A 16,685-nucleotide genomic window follows, 5' to 3' on the forward strand; every position below is an offset into this window, starting at 1 on the left:
GGGGGCATTATTGATTTGACAAACACAGAATATAACGCGTAACGTAGCCGAAAATTCCACCTCAGTCACTACCACCAACTCATGACTGCCCACCTCACACAATATAAACAAAATCCAGATCTATATAACATAAAATAAATCCAATAATAACCTATCAAACTATTCATTTAATATATATATAGGTGATTTATTATAAACATTTTATATTTATACAACTAATACAATTTAATTTCAATCGTTCTTTTAATTTGATAAATATATAATGTCATAAAAGTTATGATTATTTCATAATATAAAATATTGATCATAATTAATAAACTCTAATCATTTTTTATAAATATTTAAATCTTATTTAAATAAACACTTATCATTTCCATAAATATCTCAATTAATTAGATTGCATTGGTTATACAAATAAACATGATTGTATTTGAAATATATATATATATATATATAACCAAAATGATAGAGACATTAAAACTATCGAAATGCAATGCAGCCATGGAAGAGAGGATGCAGCCATACATATACATACATACACACACATATATATAGATAGAGAGAGAGGGAGGGAGAGAGTCCACGTTACACTCGCTTTCTTGCTTTCATCCCCAAGATTCAAACCGTCGGTACTCATATTTCGCTCTCTCTTTGTTTGTTTCTCCATATTATTGAATTTGTCTTCTCGATTTTCTCCAGCTCTTATGCTTATTGTTGCTTGCCTCTAGGTAACTTATGATTGCTAAATGCTTTCAACAAATTTATCGTTTATGCTCAATTCGATTTACGTTTTCTTTTTTCAATCTGCTAATGTCTGTTGTGTTTTTGCGTATTTGAAGTATTATTCATTCGCAATCTAAAGTTACAGTTGGGAATTAAAACCATTGTGTTATTCCGATCTGTTGTGGATCACCGTCTGTGTCACCAACCTTGAATGGTTATGATGATAGTTTAATCGTTGTAGGAAGTTTTACTCTGTTAGATTGTATGATGAACAAATACTTCAACTTGATGCACTCTGCTAACTTGTTTAATGCTGCTAAGCTACATTATTATCTCTTGCTTTGATTAAGCCTGAACATTTTAATATAACTTTCTGTTTCAAAACCCTAGTTAACAACTGAATCAATGGTTTAACCATACCCCACTACTGGGACCTATTAGGAGCTCATAATTGTGAGTACAAGTGGTGTGGGACATGTTAGAATTTAAATGTTAACTTTGAAGGCCAGATAGCTGAAACATGAAGGAAATAGAGACAATATAATCATGTAATTAAATTGACAGATCATCATCCCCAGGAGATGTGTCGGTTTAGACTCGCTGCAACTTGAGGGGCACAATTGTGGCCCCATAGAAATAAAACCAGATCAAACCAAACAAGCCTACTAAATCTTAGACAGAAGTAGGGTCTTCGGGTAGGATTTATGCAAACCTTTCCTCTGCCTCAAAATGTAATGTTTCCGTGATGTGGCCCCACATATGACTCATATATAAGTATGCTATGTTGTTTTTGGAAACCAACTTCCAGGGGTTGTAATGAGCTCACAATCCAGAATTATCGCGGATGTGGGATGACAAGTTGCATGGTACATTGTCCATCATTGGAATGATTTCATGCTTTTGTCGCTGAATTTTTTCCCAGTTATAGAATACTGAGCTGTGATCTTATCTAGTTTTGAGATATGTAGACTATTTTGTAATCATTCATAGTGTGTTTGGCTCATCAGAAGTTTTCTTTGTGCAGTTGAAGAACGAACGGTATGTTAAGTATGAAGCAGGCAGATAAGAAGCGAAATCTGACAAATAATGAAACAAAACGTTCTACAAGGGTCGTAAGCAGAGAGAATAAGCTGCAACAAGAAAAGCCAACCAAAACTTTAAGAGCAAAGGAAGCAGATAAGAAAGCTTCATCTGCCAGAGTGAATTCCAGTACTGTGGTAAGTGACATAAAGAAGAGTGCAAAGCCCTCTGAAGTTTATGAAAAATTGGTTGAGGCGGCATCTCGAAATTCTAAAGGCCTTCAAGTGGCTAACCAAGAGAGCAGATATACATATAACAAACCCTCTACAGATTTAAATAAGGAACCGAATGATGGGAGGGAAGAATCAGACTCTGAAACGGTGACTGATTCTGTATCCTGCAGTGGAGATTCACGGGCTACTGAGGATGATTTACATAACTTACAGATTAATACATCATCTAATATCTCCAAGAAAACAAAAAGATATACTAAAGAATCTCCTAGTAGCATAGCCAAATACTCTGTTGGTAACAACTCAAAAGGTATGAAAGTTCATCCAAAACCATCATCAACTCCTTCATCCATATCCTCTGAAGGAGTTGATAACCAAGATTCTGGAGAATCAAAGGAAGTGGATATCTTGGATGAGGCCTCAAATGGGATACAAAGTGTTGGAAGTGATGGTGAAATACTTCACACTGAGGAGAACTCACACCATGAAGCGAAAGAGGCTTTATATCGAAAGATTACACAAATGAAAATGAGAATTGAGAAGCTTGAAGGGGAGCTAAGCGAAGTTGCTGCTCTCGAAATGTCTCTCTACTCTGTAGTACAAGAGCATTGTAGCTCATCACACAAGGTGCACACTCCTGCTCAGCGCCTTTCTAGACTTTATATTCATGCGGGCAAGCATTTCTGTAAAGGAAAGCATGCCTCAATTGCCAGAAACACTGTATCAGGGCTTGTTTTGATTTCAAAGTCTTGCGGGAATGATGTTCCAAGGTATAAACTAATTTCTGTTTTGAGGTGGCATTGATTTTTTGTTTCTCAATATTGTAGAATAATTATGCAATCCTACTCTGCATTTGCAGGTTGACTTTCTGGTGGTCAAACATTATTGTATTGAGGGAAATGGTTACCCAAGCATTTGGAAGTTCATGTCAATTGAGTTCATCGACAACAGAATCCAATAAGCTTGACTTCATGGAGTTCAATGATGAGTGGCAAGAAACAAGAACCTTCACATCAAAACTTGAGAAAGTTGAGTCTGGGATCTTTGTACGAATAGTCGAATCTATATGGTGGCAGGTACAGACTGTAGAATTCAAGAATTGCGTTTTCATCATATTAAACTTAAGTAGATATTTTCCCTTGTGGTCAGCCCACCTGACAGTTTTCTGGGAATAAATATGTTCTAACCTCTACAGGGACAAGTTTATAGATGAGGTTATGGGATTAATCAAAGTACAAATTCAATTGTAATATCTCTTGTTTTTACCAAGTTCTTATGGTCCTATGGGTGCAGACCTTGATGCCTTATATGCAATCTCTAGCTGCTGAGAAAAACACGAACAAAACTATAGGGAAATTACTAGGACCCACTTTGGGTATCCAGCAACAGAGCAACTTTTCCATTAATCTATGGCAAAATGCTTTCCACAATGCTTTCAAGAGACTTTGTCCTGTTCGTGCAGAGGGGCACAAATGTGGTTGCCTCCCAGTGTTGGCAAGAATGGTAAGTTCTGATCTGTTCCGGTGAAATGAACTAAATTTTCATTAATTTCATATATAGCCACTCACCTATTTTCAGCTTTAACCATTGAGAGTATTATGAGATCCTTAATTTTGTATGATCAGGTGATGGAGCAGTGTGTTGCCAGACTTGATGTGGCTATGTTCAACGCCATTCTCCACGAGCCTGCCCATGAAATTCCAACTGGTCCAGTATCAGATCCTATCACTGAATCCAGAGTTTTGCCTATTCCAGCTGGGGATCTAAGCTTTGGCTCGGGGGCACAACTCAAAAAGGCAGTATGTACTTCACATCTAGTTAGAAACAAAAGATGAAGCAATTCATTGCCAAATCATCTTCTTCAATTAGTTTAAGGGATTCTACCAGAAACTAAAGAGATCTACTTCCATGGCAGGTTGGCAATTGGTCTAGATGGCTCACTGATAAGTTCTCAATGGACGCTGACGATGATGATGAGCTTGGGGAGACTAGACTTGGTGAACTAAAATGCTTCCATCTTCTTGATTCATTAAGTGGTCTTCTAATGGTACCCAAGGACATGCTTCTTGACAGATCAATCAGAGCTGAGGTTTGCCCTCTATCTCGGAATATCTCAATTCATAATGCATAATATAATCCTCAAAATCCACCTGATACAAATCTTTCATAATGTTACTAGGTATGTCCATCAATAAGTCTTTCGTTGCTTACACGAATACTAAGCAATTTTACTCCAGATGAATTCTGTCCAGATTCAGTTCCAAACACAGTATTGGAGGCACTAGATGCTGAGGTATGATCCTATTTTCTCCCAAAGTTAACAAGCATACTTGATATTTTTTGGACTTAATAACAAGAACCAACATATGATCCTGAATTAGTTGTCACCTCCCTATTTGTTGACTCTTTTTTTCCTGGTTTGTGTAGTCCATGACCGAGCGTAGATTATCAAAAGACAATTCCAGCAGCTTTCCGTATGCAGCTGCAACGATCATATATAATAAACCTCCTTCCTGTATGGAGAAAGTTTCTGGATTGAGCATAAGAGAGTCCGTTATCCAGACGAAAGAATATATGAGTGATGAGGAAATTGAAGAATATATAATCGAAAACGCCCGTGCAGTAAATGGAAATGCAAGGTACGATCTTCTTCGTGAGGTTTGGTCACCATGAGACTTGTAACTCAACAAAAGGAAAGAAAAAGCAGGATTTAGATGGATAAATTACTGGTTTTTTGGATTCAAATCAAATGCTGTTCTGAAATCTAGGAATTTGGGTATGAGGGAAGAGATTAGTTCTAAAACTTGTGAATAGGGGTTTTGGATCAAAGAAAGGTTCTGTTTATATGTTTAAGAAAGAAATATATATATATATATATATATATATATATATATATATATATATATATATATACACCCAACAAATACATACAAAGATGCACATCATAAGAGTGGTTTGAGTTTAGAAACTTGACTTTACACATATTAGTTTGATTTTTTGTCAATGGACAATGGCCTAAAATAGTTGGGCTTGTTTGGTTGATCAAGATTGGCTCAAGATATCATGTTTGAATCAATGAATTCAAAGGTTCTTTGTCGATTCATGCCAAAAGTTTCATTGTTGAATGTAGTTTACGGCTTCTTGTAAAGTTAATTTAACAATACACAATACTTAAAACGATGGCTAAATCAATACGATCAATTTATTTATTGATCGGATTTCATTTTATTTCATGGGATCAAGGACCAAAATGCCCGAAGTAGTCCAGTTGTGGACTCATGGCTCTTGGTAGCAGCGGCAACTCTTGTGTTCTGGTTATGGTATTTTTGTATAAAAACCTATAAAATACACAATTATTTTGTCTAAGGGAATTATGAGATGTTGGAACCCCACGTTTATTATTAGATCTGCACCATTTCTTCTCAATATATATTATAATCTTACTTTAATTCTTTAAAAACTATTTTAGAAAATAATTTAATAAAATTTCATGTATTTGAATGGAAATAAAGTGATATGAATTTGAGTTGGTCACGTGTGTTCTACTGAAATGCGTTGATACCTAACTCTATAACATGGTTTGAGTTTTGCCACTCAAACACATCTTTGTGGTTGTAGACATGCCCAAAAATCAACTGGTCCTCATTGGATTTGATCCTTACCTCATATTCTTACTTATTTCCATGTTTAAATGTGTTTTTTTTTTTTTTGAAGTAATGCTTGCAAAAAGGCAATTTTTGACAAGTGATTTTAAAATATTAATAATCGAGACCAAACTTTGATAATTGTTGAATGGTTTATTGCAGAATGATTAAGTAGTGAGAATGATTAAAAGACTTTCATGATATAGTGCATAATGAAATATAATTGTTTGATAATTGTTTACAATGAAATTAGAACGCTGAATGGTTAAAGGGATCCCATGATACAAAATTATTCAAAGGGGTTTAGAATCATTAGAAAATAAACTTTTTTTTCCCAAACAAGATTCGACTCTTAAAGACTCAGAGGTTGCCTCTTAATGAAACTATTATAAGATAAACAAACAACCCCTAAAAATAGTACAAATATATTCAACAAACTTTTTTCTAAAATCCTTATCATCATAACATAAATCCAATTAAAAAAAATTATGTTTTATTAAAAGACATAGATGTTTATATTTTTTTATCCAATATTAAGTAAAATTTAACAGAAAGACCGTTTTAGACCGAAAAAGCAAGCACGTAGTTATCATGAAGACTACGAATCACTTAACTCGTTGGATGAAAATAGAATTATTTTTTCAATCCACATTTCCCACGAAACGGATCCTGACGTCTCGATACCCACTCGTAAACATAAACTTGAATCTCGGAGAATCGAATCTCAGTTGGAACTTTTTTTTTTTCAAGATTACGTGATTACGATGACTCCAAATACGTTGTTTTATGGGTACGAATTTATATTTGATACGATCTGTGTAAGGATCCAAAAAGAGTAATAAATGAAGTTAGGCAATAGTCACCTACGGAAGTGGACCACGGGATGGATAAACATAAGCACAAGATGTGATATCAAAAATGGATTGGGATATAAAGTGGCATCGTTTTGTGGGATCTCACCCACCTTCTTAAATATTTTCTCATTTATTTTTTTAATTTATTTTTTTAATCTTGAAGAAAACATATAAATTCAAAAACGAATTAAACTCGTATATAATAATCACAAGCTCTTTTATTTATAAAATAAGTCGTCTCATATTAAAATGAATTCTAAAGTGTTTTTCGGTCATCTTTGTCGTATATTTTACTTAAGAGTAAAGTTTAGTTTTGGTCCTTAGTGTTTGTACTTTTTAACGAATATCGTCCGTAAATTTTATGAGATCATTCATGTTTGCCATTTTTCAACGAATTTTGTCGCTTTATCTAACGACCGTTAAGTTCAGTTATATGAAGGACATTTTTGGTATTTTTACCTTTAACTTGAATTTTTCATTAGAATAATAATTATATGTAAAAAGTGTAGACTTGTAGTCTTTTATGAGAACCAATATTGAAGAGAGTTCTTATAAGAATCTTACCCTCTTTGAGTTCTTGTACAAGAACTTTGGTTCTTAAACTAAAAGGGTGGTGTCTGATTGGTTTGAGCTTGGCTTCAAAGGTCAAAAGTATCAGGAGGTCACAGGTTCAAATCTATGGAGAAATAAAAATCACCTTGTGGCCGCGGAGGTTCAAATACGGTGACTCTGGGCTATCTGCAAAGCAGGTGGTCGTCCTGGGATTAGTCGGCTCGCATAACGGGTTGGATAACCAGGTTAATAAAAAAAAATAACTTTTGTTCTTTTAAAGTTGGTGTTAAGTGACAGTTTGCTTGTTTTTTTTTTATATATTTTCTTGACTTTTATGTCCAATATAATAGTTAATATACATGTATTTCTTGATCCCGGAAAGTAATGACTTTCACAGCAAGCGTTTGTAGAATGGGGGTTGAATAAAAATACAACAAATTTTCGTTTTTTAATTCTATATTTGTATAAAATAAAGAATTACATATTTGTTGAAGCATCTAGGAAGGTAAGACCTGTGATCCTAACAATCTGACTAGTGAGAAATTTGCTAACACTGAAAGATTGGGAGGAATGAGGTATTCTTTCATATCCGAATGGCTAAGGAACTTCTTCAGATGTTGGCGCTGATTTTGCTTAAGAAACTATCATATAGAAGTTATTTTCAAAATGCGTCAGTAGTACTTAATGACAAGATTGACCTTTTATACATTGCATTAAATGTTAATATCTAACTCTAACATATGTCTTCATCTCATTGGGTGATCCATTCGTATTTGTACTCTTTATTTTAGTCTTTGAGATTGATGCAAACACTTGTTAACATACCTCATCCTTCCATATGCCAAAGGAACAATAAAGAAAGTAGGACATTAACAAAATAGTGTTTTAGAACTTAATTTGGCTGATATTTTGTGCATGTTCTCATACCAGAATTCAACTTACTAGTAGTAGTATTTGTCACACTACTAGTTGATTTTATCTTGTATTGATCTTCTTTTTGGCTAGATGACAAACCAATTCGTTTTTTTAACGAACTTGATCTCACTTCAACTAGTCTTCGATTTTTTTTCAAAGACATTTTCTTCTTGAATCAGTACAGATAGTTACAAGACTTTTACAAGTAAAAATCCTATCTTTTTTCTATTACGAAAATAAAACTATATATTAGATTTCCAACTATAAAAATATTATGAAGATGCTTTATTGGATACTAAAAGACTTATACAAAATGTGAGCACTTGAATCTTAACCTTAAAGTGACAAGAGGACGGTGAATTAGGTTTCCGTCAGAACTCAAGCTTAAATCCCAAAACCGTAAGTTGTTTTTCAACAAAAAGATGGAATCGAATCAAAAGAGAGAGAGAGGGGGGGGGGATCAATCTCCAAGAAGTGTAGGGATGGAGACAAGAGGGTGTTTTTGTTTCGGTTTGGACGGTTTAACCCCCTAGACCATAAACTAAACAGCAATGGCGATTTAGGAAATTTTATAAACCGAGCGTTTGGCATCAAATAACCAAATCAGTCAAATTGGACCACAAAAAGGAGTTCTAATCTGTCCAGTTTAGGCGGTTCGGGCCTCTTATGGACTTTAAACTCAAAAAAACATAACGTCTATCTTCAAAATAAAATTTCTACCGATCTAACATTATTAAAAATATGATACCTAATTATAAAAGATAGATCTATCTCTATAACCAAAAAATATTGAGCAAACTTAAAAAAGGTTAAACAAATCTACTAACAATAGTTGAAATTTTGGAGAAATATTGAGCAAGTCGAATGACGATTTGGATTTTGGATTTCGTTTTGGAATTTGGAATTCGGAATTTTTTCAATTCAAAAATGATGACGTCAATTGAGAAATGAAAATTAAAAACAAAATGTCCTAGAAGATTTTTTAATCGTGGCAACCTATAACATGAAAAATAAATATAATTAATATATATGTATTTTTTGACGGTCGATTCGGTCTAGACCGCTAAAAAAGGTTCAAACCGCATACTAGACCAAGCGTTTTAGCTATTATTTAAACCAGACCGGACCGTCAGACCGCTCAAACCGCCAAAAAACGGTCCTGTTTGAACGGTCCAACGGTCTTTTAAAATACATCTAAAGACAAGGGTTTCAAGGTCGTCATCAAAAAGTTCATAGCTTGAACCAAGATGGTGTTATTGTAATTCCCGTTGGAATGACTCATTGTGTTTTTAACGACTGTGATATGAATCTTATACAATCATCTTTTTCAACTGTGATTCTTATAAAAAAAATTAATAGAAAATTTCATGGAAAATATAAAATGACCAAAATACCTCTCAATTAATCGGATTTAATGAGGAAAAAAAAAGTTAGCGGTTGTTTGACAAAGGGACGTAATCCACTAAAACTAGACAAATGTAAAGGACAAAATCCGGTTTTATGAAGTTTAAAAACGATATTCATTAAAACGGGTAAAAGCTAGGGACCAAAATTGAACTTTACATAATGACCAACAATTCTAATTTTCCATCCCATTTATATTAATAACTAGTTTTTATTTTTTATTAAACATAATTAGTTTATCAGGTGTAACTTTTTTAACTGTTATAAATAACTAATGAGAAAGGAATCAAATGATAGTTGTTGCTTCTATTATCAAATTTGATTAGAAAGAAAGAAAAAAAAAGGATTAATTAATATTTTGACTTGTAATGTTGAAGACAAGTTGACTTTTGAAACGAGGGGTGGTTGTTCCATCATTCATTATATGTTTTGTATCTATATATTTTTGTACATACACACACTTAAATTCCCACCTTCCTCCTCCTCCTCCTCCTCCTCCTCTTTCCTCTCAATCAGACATGAATTCTTTCAAGCTTGGTTTCCTTTGTTTTCTTCTACTGTTTCTGGGTTTCAACTTCCCTGCAACTGCATCAAGTAAGATGTTCATACTTTAATTATGAATGATCCGTATACGGTTCGAGTTTACGACCTCTAACTTATCTTCGATAAGCCGCTGTAACTTGTGGTTTGGTTTTCGTTTCGATGAACAGGAGGTTTTCGATGGACGAAAGATGAAGTTGTACTCCAAGAAATACATTTTCAGGTTCTTTTCTTCTTTTGTTTAGAGAAATTATTGTTGTTTCTAAATGGTGGGTTGTGACTTTTGATTTGATGAGTGTAGGATGAAATGAACACCAGGAGTTATGAAGAGAGGTCCGAGTTGGATGAGTTAACGACCAGAAGAATCGATCTTGAAAACACGGATTATGGAGGAACTGGAGCGAATGATCGCCATGATCCTAAGAGCCCCGGAAGAGCCTGAAATAAGGGTCTATTTGGTTGTTTTTCTGTTGAATCATGTATGGATTAAGCTGTCTGTATAGATTAAGTTGTCTGTATGAATTAAGCTAAATTGTTGTTTGTTGAATGGTTAGTTTGTATGATAAATTAATGCTGAGTGATGAGTTATTTAGATTGGATGCAAAACCATATTTACTTTTTGGCATATCACAGACACAGAGTGATCATAAAGAGGAAACTAAGGGATAATGTTGTATAAAGCAATGCAAACTTGATAATTTACATATAACTTGATTATGTGGCTTTCTTGTTTCTTGGTTCCAACATCAAACGGGAACCGAATGTGAAGATGCCGATAGATCGAGACTCGTAAGGCGAGGCTTTGATCCGAGAGACTGAAGGGCTGCTACAGCTTCAAACATAGAAGGGCGTTTTTCTGGCATGACCGACGTGCATTGTAGACCGATTTCAAGCATTCCCAAAGCATCTTGTTGACACGAACTCGAAAGTTTTGGGTCAAGAACTTGAACGGCGCCGTTGCTGATGTTAACTTTCCGTCTTACCCACTTCACAACATCAAGAGTCTCTTCACTCGAGTCGATTTGCTCGGCTGCTCGGCCTGTTACCAGTTCTAATAAGATCACACCGAATCCGTATGTGTCCATTTGTTCCGTCGCCTTTTTGTTGTACCCGAATTCTGCACTCAGATGGCATTGCTAGTTAGCATCAAAACAAGAAAAACACATAAAATTACTAACTATGCGGGGAAAAAAAACCTCATTTTCTTGTTTATTTTGGAAGAAAACGAAGGATGAAAAGGGACTCTGGAATGTTTGTATACCTGGTGCCATGTAACAGGAAGATGCAGATATAGAATCCATGGAGGATTGGAATGCAGTTTCACCTAAAAGCCGATCCAAGGCAAAATCTGTAAGTTTAGGCTCGAATTCTGAGTCCAAAAGAATGTTCTTCGATTTAACATCCCTGTGCAGCAAATGGGGAACGTAGTCCTTGTGAAGATAAGCCAGTCCTTGAGCAATTCCGATGGCGATTTTCAGGCGAAAATTCCACGCCAACTGGAACTCTCCTTTGCCGATCAAATCACCAAGACTCCCTTTTTCCAGACACTCGTAGATCAAAAAGATCGAATCATAGGAATGGCAGAAGCCCAAGATTCGGACTACATTTTTGTGCCTGATCTTCGCCAACGTCTTCACTTCGGTTCTTAAAGTTTTGAAAGATTGGTTTCCGAAAGTTGGTATCTTTTTCACAGCAACAAGCTCGTTGCTAGGCAAGTTTACAATATAAACTCTGCCAAAAGCTCCAGAACTACCTCGAGACGCTTTTTCATCCATTGCAATGATCAAATCCTGCTCAGTAACTCGAAGTGGATAAAAGAAAACTGATCTCCAAATACCCGTTTCAGATTTTCGCTTTGAAGCTTTACGAATAACATAAAACCCAAACGCCAAACTCAGTAATCCAGCTAATAAAGCTAGGGAAATCAATGCACAAGCCAGTTTTGATATGCCGGCTATTCTGCGATTAGAACCCTCATTTGAACACGAATTAGACAATCCAGGGCCACACAACTCGGGATTTCCTTGTATATATAAGGCGGGAAGGCCTGCGATTAACGAAGAAGGAACTCTACCTGATAATCTATTGAAGGATACATTAAAAAGGGCAAGTTTCAAGTTTTGAAGCTCGAGTGGGATTTCACCAGTAAGGTTATTATGCGAAAGATCAAGGTAAGTTAGCACAGGCAAATCTCCTAATGATACTGGAATTTCACCAACAAAATTGTTATCGGCCAAAGACAAAGAAACTAACTTTTTACACTGTTTTAGCTCAGGAATTTCACCTGCAATGTAATTGTGAGAGAAATTGATGATGCTCATTACAGGTGAATCGCAAAAATTGGGTGGGAGTTCACCATATAAGCCATTAAGAGAGGCAGAGAATCTATACAAGCTTTTAACCAAGCCAAGACCATGAGGAATCTTGCTAATAAAACTGTTGTTATCTATCTGTACTTGTTCTAGTTGAGAAGCCATTGATACTGAATCAGGGATTTCACCAGAAAACCTATTGTTTTCGGCTCTAATAAGCTTGATTTTAGGCAATGACCACAAGTTATTTGGGAAATCCCCATGAAACCCATTGTTCTGAAGCTCTAACCTTTCAAGATTCAAGCAATTAGCAATGGACGTATTGGGTAATGTTCCATTGAAATTGTTTGTATGAAGGCTAAGAGTAGCAAGCCCATTGGCTTCACAAATCCCATTTGGGAAAGACCCAAAAAGATTATTCTGTGAAACATCAAAAGAAACCAACTTTGTGAGAGAACTTCCAATTCTTGAAGGTAAAACACCTGTAAGATTGTTCTCCGAGAGGTCAACAACGGTCAAACCTTTCAAGTCAACGATGGAGCTTGGTATTTCGCCATAAAAACCAGATCTTTGCAATAAAACCTGCTCAAGTTTCAAAAGCTTCCCAATATCACTTGGAATCTCACTCTCCATGAAAGGGTTTAGAGACAAATCAAGAACAATCAAGTCTGTAAAGTTTCCAAGAACAAGAGGGACACTACCTGAGAGCAAGTTGTTGCCTAGATTAAGAACTTGAAGGTTCAGTAACGACCCAACCCCATCTGGGATCTTCCCTTCGACATGGTTTTTGCTCAAATCAAGAAACATTAGAGACTTAAACTCAGAAATCTGATCTGGGATAGTACCCCAGATGAGATTATTACTAAGGTTGAGAGTGTTTAAAGAAGAACACTGAGAGAGATGCAAAGGAATGGGCTGGTTAAAGAAATTATCAGCCAAGTTAAGTGTGATAATATCAGAGAGTTGGCAAATGGAAGGTGAGATTTCCCCTGAGAGATTAAGATTTTGAAGGGTGAGAGAAGAGACGGTGGCGGCGGTGGTGCAGGCGACACCAGTCCAGTTACAGTGGTGAGTGGTGGTGGCGTTGGACCAAGAAGAGAGAGAGTTCATGGGATCATCAATGGCGGATTTGAAGGTAAGCAAGATATCTGGTTCGGAAGAAGCATTAATGGTGGAGATGAGGAGAGATGAAAAGAGGAATGTGAGTGAGAGTGAGAGTGTGCAGTAGGAAGCCATTGGCATCGGAGAAGGAAGAAAGAGGGTTGGGTTGGGTTGGATATGGAAATAAAGTGGATCCGTGAAGTGAGAGTGACATTTACATTTAGTAGGATGATATGGGGTTTTGTCTTTTGGTATGTAGTAGTCGTAGTAGTACCCGTGAAAAAACTATGCAGGGAGACCTTTCTTCTTCCTTTATTTTATTCCTTTGCCTTTTTCCATTATTGGTCATAAATATTTTTTATTTTTTTTATTAATATTTGACTTATATATATACTATATTATAAAGTATTTGACAAAAAAAATTAAAAATAATTTTTTATGCATGAAGTATTGTTTATTGATGCATATTACTTAAAATCCAAGATTACAAGTAATTTTGCTTAAGTACAACTTATTAAAACTTTATTTTTAAATTCATATAACTAGCTGCAGATAAATATAATCAAATACAGTATAAACATCCATTTTAAATATAGAAAATCTAAAATATAATTAAGATAATTATTAAGTTCTAACAGAATGTCTAATTATTATCTTTATATAAATTACTTTGTTATTAGACCTAAATTAAATTAAAATAAAAATTTGAATCAAAGAAGTTACACAAAAAAAAAAAGAATAACTATTATACAGTTAATTTGATATTAATATCGATTTTATTTTTTTCAAAATTTTATGCATTCTTCAAATCTATATTCATTCAAAAATAAAAAACATTATCGTTTTTTCAAGACCATACAAAATCGTATTATATCGATAGAGACAAAGAATACAAATTAAACATTAAAATGAAGTATCTCGTTGTATTGCGCGAGTACCCTTCTAGTATAATTAAATGAAAACACCAATGGCTTTAAATAATGTGACGATGAGGTTAAACTTCAAGTCATGATGTCTTTCAGGACATTATTTGTAACGGTAAATTTGTATATCATAAACAATACACATGTTTTCCACTCTTGCTCAATAAACCAAACAATTTAAATTGGGTTATATACTAAAAACTAAAAGGGTAAGAAATAACAAATATCGTGTTACAAATCCGTGCATTAGATAATGATGTGACACATACTTAACGTGACGTTAGATATGAATTTTAAGTCAGGAACAAAGACATGTCATGGAGAGCCTTTTAGTAAAAATTTGTATCCAAAAAGATTTAAGTATCTCGTTAAATAAATTGTATCTTTTTAATCATTGTATTTAATAAGAGTCGTTGACTAACCAATAGATATCTTAAACCCCCAAAAAATTATTAATATTAATGCTGCAAATGTTTAATATTAATATCGAATCAACATATTTTTTTTAAATGATAAGTTATTAAATGTTGTAGAAGATGACGAAAACAATTTGTTGTTTGATTGCAAATTAATATGATTAAAAATATTCAATTATGTAAATTAAAAAATTAATGAATTATTTGCATTGATGATAGCAACATCGTGATAATGGTAGTTAATGCAAATGGTTTCCTAAGAATTTATTTTTATTAAGCTGGATATCAAACCCGTTATGCGAGCCGACTAATCCTAGTGTGACCATCTGCTTTGCAGATAGTCCGGAATCATCGCATTTGAACCTCTATGGCCACAAAAGGATTTTTATTTTTCTTTCGATTTAAACCTGAGACCTCCAGATACTTTCGATCTTTGGAGTCAAGCTCAAACCAATCAGGCACCACCCTTGTGATTAGAAAAGTTGGTATTGCATAAGTGAAATTTATGTTTTAAATAAAATTACTTGATATGATTATCATTGTTATTCGCTCTTTTTAAACGGATAGAAAATCCTTAGTCTAATGATCGTATTACCGAGGCTCTTAAGAAGACATAAGTTATCGTCAATGAAATTATCGAATCCATTGGAATTTTTTGTTTTATCGTATAGAACGAAATGGACCATCCAACCAAACGTGCTATACCATTTGGGTGAGCCATTTTACGATATGTAAATATATTGAGAGAAAGAGACGGGTTCAAACGAAAACTATGACTAAATAAGATAACTTGAAAATGATCAACTTAACGTAAAATCACATGTGATTACATGTGACCTTCTCTGCAAGCCAAGTTGTTTGCACATCCTTACGTTAACCATGGTCTATAATCTTATGTGATTTGATCGTTCTCGTATTATTTTATTTTATTTATGTTCTCAATTGATCTTAAATATACATATATACAAAAAAAAAATACGAGTTAATGTATATTTTCTAGTTAAAAACGCTAAAATAATCACTTAATTGCCATTTTACAATTAATAAAATGTATTAATGAAATTAAAGGGCCGTTTACCTAAACACTTACCCAGTAAGCACATACCGGTAAAATTCAACACTATCGCTTATTTACCGGACATATTTTTTTTTTCACTAAAACGCATCGTATGTAACAATTTATCCCGGTAAGCGTAACCATAGTAAGAGTCTTCGTCCTCACTTACCGGGTAAGACTCTCGATTCTTGTATTCGTTCTTACCAGATAATATTTTTAGTTCTTGACATATTCATCCGGTAAAGTAAAATGACTTGGTAAACGCTTACTCGGATAAGCGTTTGGTAAACGACACCTAAGTTTGGCCCATAACTTTTTTTTCTATTTGTTATTTTGGTCTGAAAATATTTAAAAAAATTTAAGAAATATGTATAAGTGATGATATTAAATATGTTACAATAATTACTGAAAAATAAAAAATAGTTATGTAATAAAAGTTTTTTTAATTACTTTATATGTATTTTCAAATAACTAGAAATGTATTTGCGCAATGCAATGAGACACATCTCGATTTTAATGTTCTATTTTATTATTTATCTTTGTCGATGTTATGATACGATTTTATGTGTTTTTAATAAAGCAATAATGATTTTATTTTTGAATAAAATATAAATTTGAAGATATTATAAAATTTTGAAAAAAAAAATATCAATGTTAATATCAAATCAACTATTTAAAAAATCTCACTTTTTATGAAATAATTTATATTTGGTTTAGTAACATAACATTTTATGAAGATAATAATTAAGTATTTTGTTAAAACTCAATGATTATATTAATTATATTTTAGATTTTTTATATTTAAAATGAGATGTTTATCCTATATTTGATTATGTTTATCTGCAATTAGTTACACGAATTCAAATATAGAGTTTTAATAAGATGTACTTACGCATTTATTTACAATCTTGAGTTTTAAGTAATATGCATTAATAAACAGTACTTTATGCATAAAACGTGGCTTTAAAAAGTTTTTGTCAAATTTTTTATA

The 16,685-nt window shown here is 33.8% G+C and overlaps 2 protein-coding genes across 2 annotated transcripts; one reads left to right on the forward strand and one right to left on the reverse strand.

Moving 5' to 3' along the window:
- Positions 1-1,772: 1,772 nt before the first annotated feature.
- LOC112505333 lies at positions 1,773-4,807 on the forward strand. Its single transcript, XM_025109258.1, has 7 exons — positions 1,773-2,746; positions 2,836-3,052; positions 3,270-3,479; positions 3,602-3,775; positions 3,892-4,065; positions 4,156-4,269; positions 4,404-4,807. The coding sequence occupies exons 1-7, from the start codon at positions 1,773-1,775 to the stop codon at positions 4,647-4,649; spliced, it is 2,109 nt and encodes a 702-aa protein (XP_024965026.1). The 3' UTR covers positions 4,650-4,807.
- A 5,585-nt stretch (positions 4,808-10,392) lies between these two features.
- Positions 10,393-13,433, reverse strand: LOC112506746 (probably inactive leucine-rich repeat receptor-like protein kinase At5g06940). Its single transcript, XM_025110991.1, has 2 exons — positions 11,147-13,433; positions 10,393-11,002 (listed from the first exon to the last, which is right to left on the reverse strand). The coding sequence occupies exons 1-2, from the start codon at positions 13,431-13,433 to the stop codon at positions 10,632-10,634; spliced, it is 2,658 nt and encodes an 885-aa protein (XP_024966759.1). The 3' UTR covers positions 10,393-10,631.
- Positions 13,434-16,685: the final 3,252 nt, after the last annotated feature.

The sequence above is a fragment of the Cynara cardunculus genome, assembly GCF_001531365.2.
Source record: "Cynara cardunculus var. scolymus isolate 2C chromosome LG 2, CcrdV1, whole genome shotgun sequence".
Lineage (NCBI taxonomy): Eukaryota > Viridiplantae > Streptophyta > Magnoliopsida > Asterales > Asteraceae > Cynara > Cynara cardunculus.